Source organism: Sminthopsis crassicaudata, chromosome 3 (genome assembly GCF_048593235.1).
Source record: "Sminthopsis crassicaudata isolate SCR6 chromosome 3, ASM4859323v1, whole genome shotgun sequence".
In the NCBI taxonomy this organism is placed as follows: Eukaryota; Metazoa; Chordata; class Mammalia; order Dasyuromorphia; family Dasyuridae; genus Sminthopsis; species Sminthopsis crassicaudata.
Genome location: NC_133619.1, coordinates 215,603,487 through 215,620,769, shown reverse-complemented (window position 1 = coordinate 215,620,769; position 17,283 = coordinate 215,603,487). Strand labels below are relative to the sequence as shown.

Sequence of the window (17,283 nt, the reverse complement as noted above, 5' to 3'; positions counted from 1 at the left end):
AATTTGGCAAATTGACTAAGTTTAAGTCTTAACAATCTTAGCTTTAAACTATCTCTTGATTTAGGCCAGTTCCAATGGGCTTGTAATGAAGAGAGCCATCTGTACCCAGAGAGAGGACTGTGGGAACTGTGTATTTACAACATCGTATTTCCACTCTTTTTATTGTTGTTTGCTTACATTATATTTTCTTTCTCATTTTTTTCCCTTTTTGATCTAATTTTTCTTGTGCAGCACTATAATTTTGGAAATATGTATAGAAGAATTGCACATATTTAACATATATTGGATAACTTGCCATCTAGGGGAGGGGATGAGAAGAAGGGAAGAAAAAAATTTAGAACACAAGGCAGGATGTTGAAAATTATCCATGCATTTGTTTTGAAAATAAAAGGCTTTAATTAAAAAAAACTATCTATCTCTTAATGTAACAAAACTAGATTTCCTTAAATTCAACAAGTAGCAAGGCTCTGAGCTAGGTTCTAGGTGTTGGGTTTGTGAAGACAAAAATAAAACAATGGCTATGAGAGGGCATTTATATTTTATTAGATTGGCTTCTAGTTTGTTTTTTTTTTCCTTTCTCTTTAAATCCATCATTCTATTCTCATTATGACCAGTCATCTATTTTAAAATTTTAAAAAGAGATCTTAGCTTTGTGATCAAACAGGGTAAAGTTATAATTTCACCATCTGGGAACTGAGACTACTTAATCCAAAAGTAAGAATGAGTAGACAGATGGTGGAAAATTGGTTTAAATCATATGTATTTATCTGGAACTAAACAAACACATATTTTGTATTTGTTGAAAAAGCTATTAAGGAAGCAAGAAAACAAGCTTTTTATTTATTGTATCACATATTTATAGGGCATGCTTCAAGCTCCCCTTCCCAATATGCATCATGGGTTTTCTGGAGATAGGATCATTGCTTAGACAAAAACAGATTTTTTTTCATCTCCTAAAATACCCAGACACATTGCCAAGTATCTCCTATAGTTGTTGGTTAAACTCTCCATGGCCCCATTTGAAGTTTTCTTGGCAAAGATATTGGAGTGGTTTGCCATTTCCTTCTCCAACTCGAGTCTGAGGCCACACTTGAACTCAGATCTTTCTGACTCTAAGACTGTCGCTATTGTCTACTGAGACATCTACCTGTCCTTGTTTTTGTCAACGAGTCTCTATTTATGATTCTAAGCTACTGATTTTGTTTCCAGAATGCCTATTATGATAAATTAATTTTTTAAAAATTTCAAATGGAAACAAACTGAAGCTTTGAATGATGTATAATTTGCTCTTATTGATCTTTAAAGTTTTTAATTCTCAGTTCAACAAGAGGTAAAACAATTAAATCACACAAATATGAGGGAAATTAATGGTTTATTATCTTGTACATATAAAGATAATATTAAATGATGATAAAGCATTCATAATGGGCTTTAATAGGGTTCTGTTTCTCAGACTTATAATTCTTACTATGCTCACACAAGACATTTAGATAATATTAATTTTTAAGTTAAATCTTTTATTATGGAAGGTACCAATCAAAGGGTCTTACCCAAGGCAAGCCATTTAATTCTGTTTGCCTCAGTTTCTTCATCCATAAAATAAGCTGAAGAAAGAAATGTCAAACCACTCTAGTAGCTTTGCTAAGAAAATGACAAATTGAATCATAAGAAGCTGGTCATGACTGAACAATACTATATTGTTATAACACAGTATTTCTCAACTTGCAAAGGTAATGATTCTGGAAAAAGACTTTAGGCTCTTTATTTGTATTTTATAAATTTTCCTTGAAAATTTATATTAATTAATTTATATCAATTTAATTTATATCAGTAATTTAAATAAGTTAAATTTCTTTAAGGAATGGTGATGTGATAAATCAGTGATCATTCTTTTATCCATTTCTCATTTTTTTAATGTTAATAATGTTTTAAAGAAGGTGATTTTGATGTTGCCTTAACTATATATGTTTTCTTATTCTATTCTTTCTTTTAATTTGATATTGATTTTTAACTTTTCTAACAGTAAATGGCCTGACACATATAGCTGATTTGGAAATGATCTCCCACAATAATAACCAGTTATTTCCAGTTAGAAAATAATCAGTTTCATTTCTTGTGTTATTTGATGCTTCCCGTATCCAACACCATCTTAAGTCTCTATTTAAAAAAGAAAGACATGAAACTTCTGTATATTCTACAAGTATTGGTCTTTCATTTCTTATTCTTGATTATATTTTCAAAAATACTTCTGTCCTTTCCCATGCCCATGTCTATATTTGCATTGAAGTCACTGTTAAAGTATTCTTTAGTTTAATTTGGCATCTTATTGAGTTATTCATAGAATTCCTTTATCTTTAATAATCAATGGTGAGTAAGAAATAAAATTATGTTTATAGTCCTGCTGCAAATGTTTGATATAAGAAGAACATTATGAGATTATTTAGAGTTCTGTGAAATGTTTCTTGCCACTTTGTATACATTATAAATCTACCTCTTCTAAATCATTACAAAATATGTTTCTTTAAGAAACATACACACACACACACACACACACACACACACACACACAAACACACAAACGCCACCCTTCCATTTAACTGTAATTTCTTTTTTCTTTCTAGTTTCATTTACAGTGAGAATTTCAAAAATGAAATATGTATACATATGTTTATACAAATCATTAATATGAATATAATGTGTAAACATATTCACATATATGCGTGTGTTTATACATATATATGGGTACATGTTGTGATCACTGGCCAAGAATCACATATTTAGAATATTAACAGTTCATTTAATTTTAATAAGCAATCTAAAAACTATGATCCATAGTATCTCCTACTCTCTTGTCTTGGTTTTAGAATATTGGACTTGGAGTCAGGAAGACTTGAAATTACTGAAAGATTTTCAGGAAAACTAGTCAAGTTCATTCAACCAGTAATCTTAATTTTATGTAAAATTTTAAATCAATATTATCCCTGCCTGTAAAATGTATGGAGTTTAAGAAAATAATTTGCTCTTCAGAGGCATTTTCATTTATTGCCAGGCTTGTAGCAGTATTCTGGATGCCTAAAGTTAGAGCCTATATAAGATAACTAATCATAGCTAGATAAATTACCATTCCCTTACTCCATCCCAAGAAGAGACAACTCATGATGTATTTTCCTAGTATCATTACCCAAAAAATAAACTCAAGTTATTTATATTGTATTGCTTATTTGAATTTTGAATTCACAGTACTTTCAAAGGACTACCCATTAAAAACAGAACTAATAAACAGCAACAACAAAAACATGAGAATCAAAAGTAATAAACAACAAAACAACTAAGAATCCATCTACTTCTAAGTCTTTTGGCTTTTAACTCTTAGTGAAATAGCAGAAAAATAATAAAATTAAAGCTTTGTTCCATTTAAGGGAAAGATAAAATTTAACATTATGAGAATGGGACTAGAGTACCACCAGGGTTTCAGATTCCCTTAGGAAAAAGTAGTAATTGGCTTGTTTTAAAAAAAAGTACAAAGAATTAAAGAATTAAGAATTATTCTTACTGAAAAGAACCACTGAGATTCCTCAATGAGGATTGATAAATTTAATTATAATGGACTTTTTTTTTCTCTAGGGAAAAAGTTTAAAACTAAGATTACAGAGAAGATTCAATGAAGAACATTGGCCAATTTCTAAGCAAGTAGCTAAAAGAAATGTTTCAAAAAATAAAAATGATTATTATAGAGTTACCTTGTTTTCTACCTGGACACTATCACCTTCCCCCAAAACTGCAGAGTGATGAGGTTCAACCTTTTGTTGTTCACCATCAGGGCCTTTTAAAAAGAACACATATTAAGTTTGATGATTATTATCTATTATATTAAACAAGTGATTACATATTATATTAATTATACATACTAAGTATGATATTTATTCACCTATGCTTTCTTTAGTAGAGGGCTGAAACTCTGAAAAGGTGTACTTGAATCTGAGGCAGCAGAGCACTTAAGGCTAATTACATATTTGATGTGGGATAATGGTTCTACATACATATGTTTAGATGAGATGGTGATGTGATGGCTCTCTTCACCATTGGTGCTTGCTTAATGTGTGGTAGTGAGGTAATCACAGGCAAGGATTAGAGGGCTGAGGGAGAGAGGTCAGAGTCACTCTGCTCCAGGATGAGGAGGAGAGAGATTTAAGGCTCCGGACTCCAGGATCCAGGAATCATCTTTGGCAAGCCACATGGTAGGTTGCCTGCCTCCTTCACTTCTCCCCCTAAAGACCAAGGACTTTGATTGATCCTGACTCTGACTGATCCTGAGGCCCTCCAGGGAGCTAGCCTAGACATTATTTTCTTTGAATTTTATTTTTAATTTATGGAATAAAACAATCATTTCATTACAAAATTTATAGTATTCCATCACAATCATGCACCACAACTTGTTTGACGAATTTCTCAGTTGCTGGACATCTCTGCAATTTTTCATTCTTTGCTACCACAAGGAGAACTGCTATAAACATTCTAAACATATAATCCTTTTGTTTTTCCCTAATCATCTTTGTAAATAGATCATTGTAGTAGTCTACACAATTCCACCAACAATGAATTAGTGTCTTGATTTTTCCACAACTACTTCAACATTTGTCACTTTCTCCCCTTCTATCATTTGAATCGATCTGATAAGTAGAAAAGGATACCTCAAGTTTGCTTTAATCTTCATTTCTCAAGTATGAGATTTAGAGCATTTAAAAATATCACTATAAACTGTTTTGACTTCTTCATTGAAAAAGTACCTGTTCATATCCTTTGATCATTTATCAAATAGGGAAAGACTCATTTTTATATATATTTGAGAAAGTTCTTTATATATTTTAGATGTGAAACCTTTATCTATTAAACTATCTATAAAATTTATTGCTATTTTCCTTTGATTTTCTCTGTCATTATTTCCTCTGCTATATTTTTAGAACTCTACTAGAGTTTGAGGCAAAGCTGGGATTCTTTGGAACATTTCTGATTGCCATTTTAGCCTAAGGTTGATTTAGGTTGAATCTAAAAGCCTGAATAGAAACTTAATAGATGTAAAAGAAAAAGAAAATTCCAGGAAGGGTTAAAAGAAAAATAAAAAAAATACACTAAGAAAAGATCTATGGAGCTTTGGAGGAAAGTAAAGATATTTGATTTGCTGAGATAAAAGTCACATGAAATTAAGGTATAGATTAAGTGGTCTCTAAATTCCTTTCCCATGCTAAATTCTAGACTGTATTATGATCCTCTGTTGAGGGTCACTTTCAGTAGGGAAATTCTGGGTAAGGTATAAGATCCTTCATCCCAGAGGGAACCTGCTGACAAAGTCTGGTTCTGCTCCCCATCTTCCCTAAGGGCTCTCAGCCTTTCTGAGAAGTCAGGGGGCAGTGACAATCTGTGTTGAGATTGAAACATACCAGGTGGGAAAGAGTCATCTACACACAATAGTAAGTTGTTTATGTGGTCCTACATGCAGTGTTGTTTTTCTTACATTATAAAAAGGGGAAAGCCCTTGAAATAAACCAACTGTTTTTTCACCATTCTCAGGAGTCCCACCTCATCACTTCTCCACTAGGAAGGTATATCTTAAATCACCCCAGTGTGGGGACTCTAGAAAGCAATGGTACGTTTTGTCACCCCAATTTGGGGGCACTAGAAAACAAGACACAACAATGCTTTACTATATGTAAAGTATTACTGATAAACCGTGGAATGGCTTGTGATCTCTGAATTGTTTCTATATTATAAGTGTGTATATATTTACGCATATACATACAGACATATGCATGTATACACATGTGTATATGTGCACATGTATACACATGTGTGTATATGTTAAATGTTATCTATTATATATTTTCATGTGTGTGCATATTATATATATATATGTTTAAAATATTTCTATAGAGAATAAATCTTTTTATTCTATATAAAAATAACCTTAATATGTATTCTCTATATAACAATAGTAACTAGGATTTATGTAACACTTTAAGGTTTTCAAAGGACTTTATGTTATCTTACTTGATCCTCACTTCAACATTCTGAAATAATAATAATAACTATAGCTAACATTTATAAAGTACTTAAAATGTGCCAGGCACTGTGCTAAGTGCTTTACAATTATCATCTCACTGAAGGTAAGTACTATTATCTCTATTTACAAATGAGGAAACTAAAGGTAAGAGATGTTAAGGGACTTGTCAGTGGTCACACAGCAAGTTAGTATCTGAAGCAGAATTTTAATTCAGATCTTCCTGATTCTAAGTCAGGAACAATTATTGACTATGAAATTTAGTAGCCTATAGAGACCAAAGCAGTTTCTAAAAAGTTTTGATTATTTTTAGGATGAAGTGACTAGTGAGAGGGCAGCTCAAAAAAATAAATATTAATAAGGCTAAATGTGAAATCTATGCTATCAGGCTACATGGTTTGTTTTAATTGCTTTTTTTTTGAGGCATTCAAATTGGCCAGAAAACCCTAACGTTGAGTTTATATGGAGTAATTTCTTCCATTTCCCTTCTTTTTTTTCATCTGAAAGAATTCACTCTAATTGTTACTAGAAAGGTCATATGAAATGATATACTAATGTAGATTTTTACATAGAAATTATGAGAATCCATGTCATTTTGGTCCCTATCTTATTTTTTTATAAAGAGTCTTTTAGCTTCCATATGGTAAAATGAAATGTTTAAAGCAAAGTCAGTAAGACTGATTATAAATCTTTGTTTACAGGTCACTTAATTTTTCGTCAATCTAGTAATCTCCTAAGTCTAAAATAAGTCAGAAAAAAAGAATATTTTATTTTCTCTGACAACTTTCAATTACAAACAGAGCCAGATCAGATACTAAATAGTTTCCATTGCTAACCTTCGCCAAGAATGTTAAATCTTACTGTACAGTTAATAAAAAAAAATCTGAGTGAAAACAATTTAATTGCAAATATTTTTGGATTTGGCTGTCCAAGCATTTGTAAAAGGGCAAAGCAATCTTAAATCCTGTTTCTAATTGAATATTGTATTTGAAGGATATAACTCATCATTATAAATCTCAATGTTTAATTTCCAATTTCTTGTCTCTCTCTTGTTCCTCTTCCTATTCTCCCCTACTCCTTTTTCATTTAGTATTCATTTAGCACTCTACACTGTACACTTTCATATATATTGTCAGATGCTATCAATTTTCTATTTGTCTCCCAAACTGGATTGTAAATGTCTAGAAGGTAGAAGCTTCTTTTGCTTTGTTCTATGGAAAATAGAAATTAATACACAAGTGCTCATTATATATTTAAATTGATCAAATACATTTTTGGTACCACATGGGTAATACAAATAGTTTTTTATTACACAATTATTGAAAGCTAGTTGAGATTTTTTAATCTTTCAATTTATATTATAAATGTTTTAATGTTTTCTAGGAACCAAACAATAAACTTAATGCTATTAAAAACAGGAGAAATCTAAATTCTTCTGATGGGTTGAATTATAAAGTATCAAATATTAATTTTTCCCTGTGAAATATGAAGTTTATTATATCTCCAAACTATCTTTATTCACTCTTCTACCAAGTCACAGAGATGACTACCAGGGAACCAAGACTGTTGTACCTCCCTCTGTGTTACTTATTTGTCAATTGGCTTCTTCTTCTTTGATTTATCAAATTCCTGGGTTCTCCTGCGATAAATGAAGTAAAAGAGTATAAAAGGTAAGCAGGGGAGGGTGACCCACAGAATGGACTCCTGCATCCTGTGGAACATATAAGGGATCCCCTTCATGAAGTAGTTGGGAAGGTTCTCTGCTCTAGTGGAGACAAGCTGTAGGAAATAAGGTGCCTTATTTTGGTCAGGTTCCTGAACACATGGCTCATCTTTATGGCACCCTCTGTTGTGGCATCAGGACACTTTACCTCCACAGAATTCTTAAGGATTGCTTAAGGCCCTTCCCCATCTGGCCCCAATTTACATTTTCATCACTACTCTCCTTCATGAACCCTTTTATTAACCAGGCCAGGTAAGAAATAGAGCACATTAAAAAAAAATCTGCTGATCAGAATACGATTAGGTCACTGAGACCAGACTTGCACTTCCAGCCTGGATAAGATTAACAGATTTTGTTAAAAAAATTTCTACTTATCCTATAAGGTACAATAATAACTCAATTTTTAATTTCATTTGTTTCATTAATTTTTAAAAATTTCTCAATAGCCCTGGAAATCAGGCAATAAAAGTTTTAAGTCAATATGTCAAGGATTCAGGATTTATTTAGTGTAATAATTTCAATACCAAAGCAGATTTTGACAGCAATCTATGACTTGTTAAGATTAGATGATGTCAAGTCCATTTAAGCTCTTAATGTATGATTTTATGCTCTTAGGGCACTGACTGAATCCCCCCGCAGTTGTAAAGCAGCTATGTGCCAGAGATGAAATTTTAATCTAAGTTCTCTTGACTCTAAAATGAATATTCATCATACCACACTGCCTCAAGAAACCATCTTCTGTGAAGCCTTCTCTGCTAAAATGATCTCTTCTTCCTCTAAATTAATGTTTGAATTTGCTTCACAATTCTCTTAATGGCAATTCTTTCATTCTTTTTGGTGTTATAATTTTTATATCTCATTTATCTTACATTTATCTTGTTTGCATCTTGTGTCTCTCATTAGATTGTGAGCTCTGTGAGGGCAGCTACTGTATTTTTCCTTTCTTTGTAACACCAGCATTTAGCATCATGCTTGGTACATTATTGTTAAACATGTACTTAATAAATGTTTACTGATTGATTATCTCTATTCCTTATACAATATTCCTATTAGCAGATATATTAGAAAGTTTAGGGAAAAAAGGATTTTTAATAAGCCTTTGCTTTCTCTATCTGTTTTTCACACTACAGAATTCTTTTTGTGCTTCTCATTTACTCTCCAGTTTCCCATTTGCCATTTTGCTGCTTGTGGAGCTCTCCAACTGAGGATGGGCAATTAAAAGAGAAATTCTAGCTTTCTCCACTAACTGGGCAGTTAGAGTAGGTACAACATAGTCCCTATGAGGCTGAGGTTGTGAGTTTAATCACATGGGCCAGATGACTTTACAGAGGAGAAAGTGATATGACCAACAATATTGTACATATTCTAATAGACACATTGAAACCTGGGGTAAAAAAATAGTCTAGGGAAAGACAATGACCAAAATACTGTCAAAGGTTTTTATACATATGTACCCTTGATCATAAGGAAGAAAAATCAAAAGAGACAGCATGACTCTGAAAAATTCTATAACCTGGAAAAATAATTCAAAGTATATGTTACTCTTGTTTACTGGATAGCACTTTATTATTGTTGTTGTTAGCTTCTCTGATTTAAAAAAAAATTGGCAGGAAACAAGGTTGAAACAATTGAGTAAAATGAGTTTGGATTTCATTTGTTGATTTTATCCTTCATCTTCCATCACCTCATTAATCTTAAATTGACTATATTCTCACTTGCATTTTTTCACATTATCTTTGAGAGTTTGTATCCTTAACACTAAAAATTCACGTGTTTTTTCTTATTCCCTTCTATCTGTGTTGATTAGTTATTTCTGTTAAAGTGATGAGTCAGTGGAAACAGTCCATAAAATATATTCTCTTTGCTTCTCTAAGAATTATTTATTCTTGGAATAAAAAACTACTTTGGAAAAAGAAACTGCATTTCACCTCCCTTACACAGAGTTATGTGTGTGTACATGATAATAAAATTACCAAACTTGTCTGTTTTTAAGATTACTGAGATAAATGATTTTGTTGATGGTACCTAATAACAAAGTTGTTCCATAAGGCAATTTCCAATTGCATTCAGAGCAAACTCTAAAGTCATGGGTTTCAGCTTGTCTGATTTTCCAAACAAGTAATTTCAGGAAATTGAATCCACCGTTTGAAAATAGTAGTTTAGATGAAACTGAGAACTGAACAAAACATACTCACCAATATATACATTGCCAGACATTGTGTAAATGAAGGCTGTCCATCCTGAAATGGAATCAACAGTTTTGAAAGGTTAGTTATATAATTTTGAAGGAAATAAGCTAAGAATGAAGAAAAAACCACTCAGATAAGATGTTTCATTTGCTATTAGAGATACAGTTCAAAGGGGGACAGATGCTCCAAGTTCAAAAAATAATTTTTTTAAAAACATGAGAAAAACCTGTCATATTAAAATTGTTACCTGGCCCATATATTTGCACATTAAAATCTGAAGTATAAACAATAATGACCTTCTTTCTTCTAAAATACAGTAAGTCCATTGGACTGACTACATTCTACGATAACAGCTTTTATCTTTTTTTTTAAGCTTCTTAAAAGAGTTAATGCTTAGACTCTTAAAGTGTTAGTAACATGAAAACAGAAAAATGGTTTTTGTATGTCTTAAACTACTCTAAGTTTTCAAATTTTCATAACAGAATCATGAATTATTTTTCATTCACTCTTAAAATCACCAGCTACTGCTTTCACCTCCTCTCTCCTCTCCAAGAGCTTTTATTTAGATTGCTGATATTTATAAAAGTAGTTGTTATTTTCCAGAGAGCAAGGACTGGGTTGTTTTGGAGGGATTCTCTCTTTATTCTTTAAGAATCTAACATACAATAGGTACTTAGATACTGGTTTATCATTTTTCAATCATGTTCAATTTTTCATGACTCCAACTGCCCCAGGCACTTAAACATTTGAATAATTAATTTGTAGTTTCATCAAGTTAGCCATAGAAAAGACTTAGAAATCATCAAATCCAATTTTCTCATTTTACAAATAAAACTGAAGTACAGATATTAAATAACTTAGAATTACCAAATTAGCCCACCATCTGAGACAAGATTTGAACTCGAATTTCCCTGATTCAAAAAATAACACTCTGAATGGGTACACTTATAAGATGATATGCTTATCAAGTGGTCAAGAAATATTTACTAAATACTTACTATTAGCCAGAAATTGGATTCTACATTGAGGTCACTAAGAAAGATAGCAATTGCCCCTACCCTCAAGGAGCTAAAATTCAGAAAGGGAAATATATAAAGAAGATGGAAAGAAATCTCAAAGAGGAAAGCATTAGCAGCAAGAGAAGTGATGAAAGATTTTCTACGGGAGGTAGGATTGGAGCTAAGTATTGAAGGAAACCAGGAATTTAAGAGGTAAAAATGAGTAAGATTATGTGATCCTGGGACAGTCCTTAACATCTCAATATTAGAGGTCATTCTCTAAGACTTTAAGCTACAGAGGAGTTACTTCTCTGCATTGATTAAGGGAGTTTCTGTCTATTAATGGACTCATCAGTCTAGCCAAAAAAAAAAATAGGTACAGAGAATGAGATAGGTAGAGGAAAATGTTAAGTACATATAAGGTCTACTTTTAAGATTGTATCTACATCTACTTGCTGCTTACTATAAAAAATGGTAAACATTTTTAAGCTACATAAGACCAGAATTTTTTTCTAACATGTTCAATTGTTTCAATTGTGTCTGGGGTTTTCTTGACAAGGATACTGGTTAGGTTAGCAGTATATCAAAAGAAAAGCCTAGTTTGTTTTGTTTCCTATAGCTCCCTATAGGCAGGAGCTTTCATTTTTGTCTTTGTAGCCTCAACACTTAGCATAATGCCTTTCATATGGCAAACTCTTAGTAAAGGCTGATTGAATCGAACCTTTCTGTTACTTTGTGTCCCCTCTAGGCTACATGTATAGAGAGCAGTTTTTGTAACTATTATATTGTTGTCCTGCCTCCTATCTGACAGGTAAGAACTTTTACCTTATAAGATGTAATACAATAGATGTTTCAGTTTAATTATTTTTCTTTTGTACAAGCTGGTTAGAATCAGCTTGAACAGGCTCATAAGAGACAATTGTTAAGGTTTTGTATGAGCATTTATACCTCAGAAATTACAGCTCAGGTCTTGATTTATTTATTTATTTATTTTGGTTGATTATCCAGACTCAATTGATGGAAAAAATGTTAATGATACAGATTAAATTTTAAATGAGTCTCTCAAAGAGTTAGTTGTTAAACATTCATCAGCACATCTCTGAGTCAAAAGTGGTTCTATTTGAAGGGTAGAAGGGATTTCTCTCACTTTCCCTCTCTTTTTCCCTTTCCCCATCTCTGTCTCTGTATCTGTCTTTCTCTCTCTCCCCACAGAAGTATGTATGTTTTTATGTGTGTGAATGTGTATACACACATGTGTAGAAATACACATAATGCACATGTACAAACACACATGAATTCAGTTAGCAACTTTAGTTGATAATAGGCAATCTGGTGCAGCTGGTGGGATGAAGACTGTGCTTTGTCCTGTATACCTCTTTCCCCAACAACCTTCCATCCCACAATCCCACCGCCTTCCACCCTCTGCCCTGCAGCAACATTATTACTTATTACCTATGTTCTATAAAACTTGATTTTAAAGGAAATTTTTGAATGTTTAATGAGTAGTACTACATAATCCTAACCTGCCATTTTATTATCAGTCTTTTTCCAATCCAGTGTCAATCCAATCAGATTTTTGGATAGCTCAACATGTACTGATTTTAAAATTTCTGAGCTCCCTGCAGTCTCCAAGAGGGAAGAACTAGGACCCAAGGCCACCATAAATGAAATATGCATATGAATCTCAAGAACATAATTTTGGTAGTGATATGAAGGATGAGTTGAAGAAAAGAGGGAGTGAAGATAGGAAAATCTATTAAGTCACTAAAGTAATAATCCAGACAATTGTTTTGGTAATCAGCACTAGTGTCAGAATATAGGAAGAGAATGAAAGGATATTTTTTTTTTGAAAGATGCAGCAGAGGTACAATTAACATGACTTAGTAATTAATTGGGCATGAGAGGGTGGAAATAAGAAACATACTTTCATATATGTATATGCTAAACTTTAATCCATTAAAAACTTACAGAATGCTTTATTTAGTGTTTCACTGTTGCATTTTAATAGAAAAAAATGTGGTCTCATGACAGATTTTTATCAAATACTTTTCATAACAAATAGATCTTTCTTATTTAAAAAATGTTTATTATTATTTAATCTAGGTTTCAGATTCATTCATTTTCTAAATAAGCAAAGCTTACTTAGATATTTTTAAAACCTTGGGACCTCTAAACAATTTTCGGTAATCTTGTGGGCTTTTTCTATTGAAATTAGGGAATTAGTCTTTATTTTGCATTTTTCTAGGGAGAAACTGAATGTGATTATGTTGAATTATGTTGAAGTCACATCATGTGTTCTGATTGTGTGCTATTTGAAAACAATTATATTTTGGCATGCCAAGGAAAGACTTAACTGTCTTAACATGCATCCATACTCCTCAAACTAAAACCAGGAATGTTTATATTTATGATTCACAAGTACTCCCTGGATTATATCACATCTCAGGTTGCAATTTGCCACCATTCTGGAGACAAATTATATATACATATCTACATACACACATATATATTCAACTCATTTGACTAAAATGTTTTTAAAAGTTGAATATTAACAGGTCCTTTTTTGTGCAGGACACATTCACACACACACATACACACACGTATGTCTGTGTGTGTGTATATATATATATATATATATATATATATATATATATATATATGTATATATATGTATATATATTCAAAGTTTAAAAAATTTTAGTCAAATGAGTTGAATTTGACTAAAAGTTACTAAATATATGACATCTCTCCTGACTCTCTCCTCTTCTCTTCCACTTCTCCCCTCTTTCCCCTATACAAAACCATTCTACAATTTAGTCTGTTAGTCTGCAACACTTGTATTTAAGGATTTTAATTTAAGATTCAGAAGTAAAACCCCCAAAGATATACAAGTCACAATTGAAGTGCACTATGAGCTTTGAGAAAAACTTGTTTGTGCACTGTATATAGGTAGACAACATAGCAGATTACAGAACTGGGTCTAGAGCCAGGAAGACCCTGAGTTCAAGTCTGGCTTCAGACACTTTACTAGCTGTGTGGCCCTGAACAAGTCACTTCACCTTGCTTCAGCTTCCGGTAAAAGGAGCTGGAGAAGGATTACTTCTGTAACTTTGCCAAGAAAACCTCGGTCACAAAGAGCCAGACACAACTGAACAATGACAAGTTCATTCAAATTGTCTCCTTATTTTACTAGAATTCCGAATGGTCAAAAAATAGTTTTTCTCCCATCTCAGAGTTCTCAAGTGTTTCTTTGTTAAGCATCCACGCAGAAACATACAAAGCTGAAATCATCTGAACAAGCTATCAGCTTTAGTGCCTGGCTTATCTTGAGAGCTTTTCCAAAGTCTGAAAAAAAATCATGCCTGTCTAAGAATTTTTGAAGATGTGACAAAAATATACACAAACTAAGCACATGTGAATATATAAATTGCCAGCTCTAAAAAAGCCATTGACAAGGAAAGAGGGCAAGGTGAGAACCAGCTGGTGGTAAATAAACTTTGAGCTGATCACACAGTGATAAGGTGATACTTAAGGAGAAGTTTTAGGACCAGAAGGAATATGTTTTTCTAGGAAAACCCAAATGATACTTTCCTAGAAATAGAGTTTTTTTTTTTCTCAATGAATAGTAATTAGCAAATATATCAGTTTTTGGTAAGGAAAATTAGATTGTTATCCAAGTAATGAAGAGTCAAAGCAAACACCAACTATTTTGTTTTAAGATCACAGCTAACAAATGAAAAACATATGGCAAATGTGAAAGAATCTTGTAATGTCAGAAAATGTACAAATGGTATTCTTCATAAGTGATACACAGTAAAATTCAATGCCTAAAACCTACTGCATTCCAAAAAATCACTGTACAAAACATCTGTTTTTTGCAAGATTAACACAACTGAATACAAATTGCCTTGCCTAAAGGAAATGGGGAGATGGTAAAAACTGATTCCAATCCTATTTATGGGAAAGAATTTAGATAAAATTTAGGCTGAATCAGGAAGGCCATTTCCTGACACAAAAGAGTAAAGAATTTATAGGAAAATCTCCCAAGGGTGAATGCCTCATCCTTTGGGTTTGTAAAAAAATATATTTTCATCACTAGCATGGAATGGATTGGAAGAGTTCTATCACATTATTTAAGTAACTACATAACTCTGCCTCATGTTAAGTAAACTCAACCTCAAGGCTGACAAAGATAGACACAGCTCAGAGACACACTAACATAAATACCACTATAAACACATTTTGTTATAACAAAATACTTTCCAAGGTTTAGGAACCATTTGTCCTAAGAATCATTTGAAACAAGAGAAATCTGGAAGAACTAAATCTGTAAAGTCCTTGGACTCTATTGTAATGAGATTTATTTGTTCAAAATCTTTTTAAATTCACATAACCAAAATTAATTAATTTTTTCCTGTAATGCTTTCTCTCTTGTTTTCTCATCCATAATGTAATAGGGTTTGATTGTTTTTTTGTTTCTTAATTTTAAAAAAGGTGATAGAGGATTGATAGAAATCTTTGAAAACTCCATCTGAACATCTACAAACTAATATTTTTTTAACAAGATGCATATAAATTACCTAAAGAAAATCTGGATGCTTGCATAATTCACAGGTCTCTTTGTGTCAATGAAAAGGAAACATATAAATTTTGGTTTAATCATGTATTATATTACTGAGAGAAATGTAACTGAAAGAAGAGAGGATGTAGATTGTACCTGACATTTGAGATATGGGTGCATAAGAATATTAAGAATTAGATAAGAAAAGAGAGAATAATGTTTTCCAAGTTGATGTGTACATATATAGTAGTTTCCCTAGATCTCTCTTCCTAGTGGTCCTTATCTTAAAACTTTAAAGCAGAGACCTTTTTGGTCATAGACCCTTTTGACAATCTAGTGAAGAGATAAGCCTATCTCACAATAATACTTTAAAGTGGATGAAATAAAATTCATAGGATCGAAAAGGAAACCAATTACATTAAAACATAGTTAAGTACTAAAATAAAAATTCATGGAGCCCCAGTTAAGAAACCCAGCTCTAGAGTAAACTTAAGAATAATTAAATCTTCAAATACCTTTCTGGCCTTGAATCTTAGGGGTGTGTGGGGGGGAACATACCTATTTTTGGTACTACTTAAGATGACTGCTGCTTCTCATTCAAAAGTAAAGAGTCTTAAGTCATTTAGGAGTGGAAGTGTCTTGGTGACTTCCTCTAAGCTATAATGCTACATTGCTTTCAAACAAGAGTTGGCAAGTTTTAGCTAAAAATCCCACTTTCTATAGGAAACCTTTCCCAGCTTCCTCCATCCTAATGCCTTTCCTCTGTAGAATATTTCCAGTTCATGTTATACAGAGCTTATCTGTATACAGTTTTTTGCATGTTGCCTCCCCTATTTGTTTATGAGCTCCTTAATAGCAGGGATTGTCAGTTGCTACCTAGCTTTAATTACTGAATGAGTTTGGCCTCAGTCAAACTGTGACACCTGTTGAAGACCTTAGCTTAAAAAGGCCAAGCTCTCCCACTGTATCCAGGGCCATCTCCAGTCGTCCTGATCTGTATCTGGCTACTGGACACCAGATGGCTCTGGAGGGGAAAGTGAAGCAGGTGACTTTGCACAGCCCTCCTTCACTCAAATTCAATACACTTGAATATCATGGCATCACTTCCCTGATGTCATGGTCCTCTTCAAGAACAAAGGACAAACAACAACAACAGCTATTATCACAGAGCCTGGCAAAATAGTAGACATTTAATAATTGTTTATTGACTGGATGATTGACAATATTTAAAATATATATAAGCCGCACAGGAAAAAAAATTCCTTAGGTTGATTTCTTCAGTTGTCAACAGTCCCTATTGTTAGTACTTTTAAATAACAGTTTTACTTGGTATTAGAGAAGCAAAAGAAGGTGAAATTTGCTCTTTCATTTGCTCTTTAGAATCAAATTAGAATATGAGCTTTAGAATCTATGGGATTTCCAGTGACATAAACATTTTTAAAGTAGGACAGAACTTAGTTCTAGAGATGGCTTCCTGACCCTATTATGATTTTCCTTCTTTTCTAAGACATGTTCATACACAGAGCACCAAAATACTTGATGTACTTTTCCAGGCTCAGAACCAGCCAAATTTGAAGGAAAGATGCAATGTAGAGCATGTTGATCTGAATTATGAGATCTGAGCTCAAATCCTAATTCTGCCATTCAATATATATGTAACCTTAGACAGGTTTAAGCTCATTGTAAAATAAAGATTACTCATTTGTAAAATAAGGGGATTTTGATTAAAAATTATTGAAGTTCCTTCCAATTCTAGA

General features: G+C 32.5%; 1 protein-coding gene across 6 annotated transcripts in view; it reads right to left on the bottom strand.

Moving 5' to 3' along the window:
- The window catches only part of PIR (pirin), an 81,573-nt gene that overhangs the window by 4,942 nt on the left and 59,348 nt on the right, over positions 1-17,283 (bottom strand). For 5 of the 6 annotated variants that reach the window (XM_074299946.1, XM_074299941.1, XM_074299940.1 and 2 more), the window contains 2 exons: positions 9,974-10,018; positions 3,741-3,823 (listed from right to left, as the gene is read on the bottom strand). In XM_074299946.1, the coding sequence (XP_074156047.1) occupies positions 3,741-3,823; positions 9,974-10,018 (128 nt within the window). Of the gene's footprint in view, positions 1-3,649; positions 3,824-9,973; positions 10,019-17,283 lie in introns of all 6 variants that reach the window. The other variant, XR_012487934.1, reaches the window with a different exon arrangement.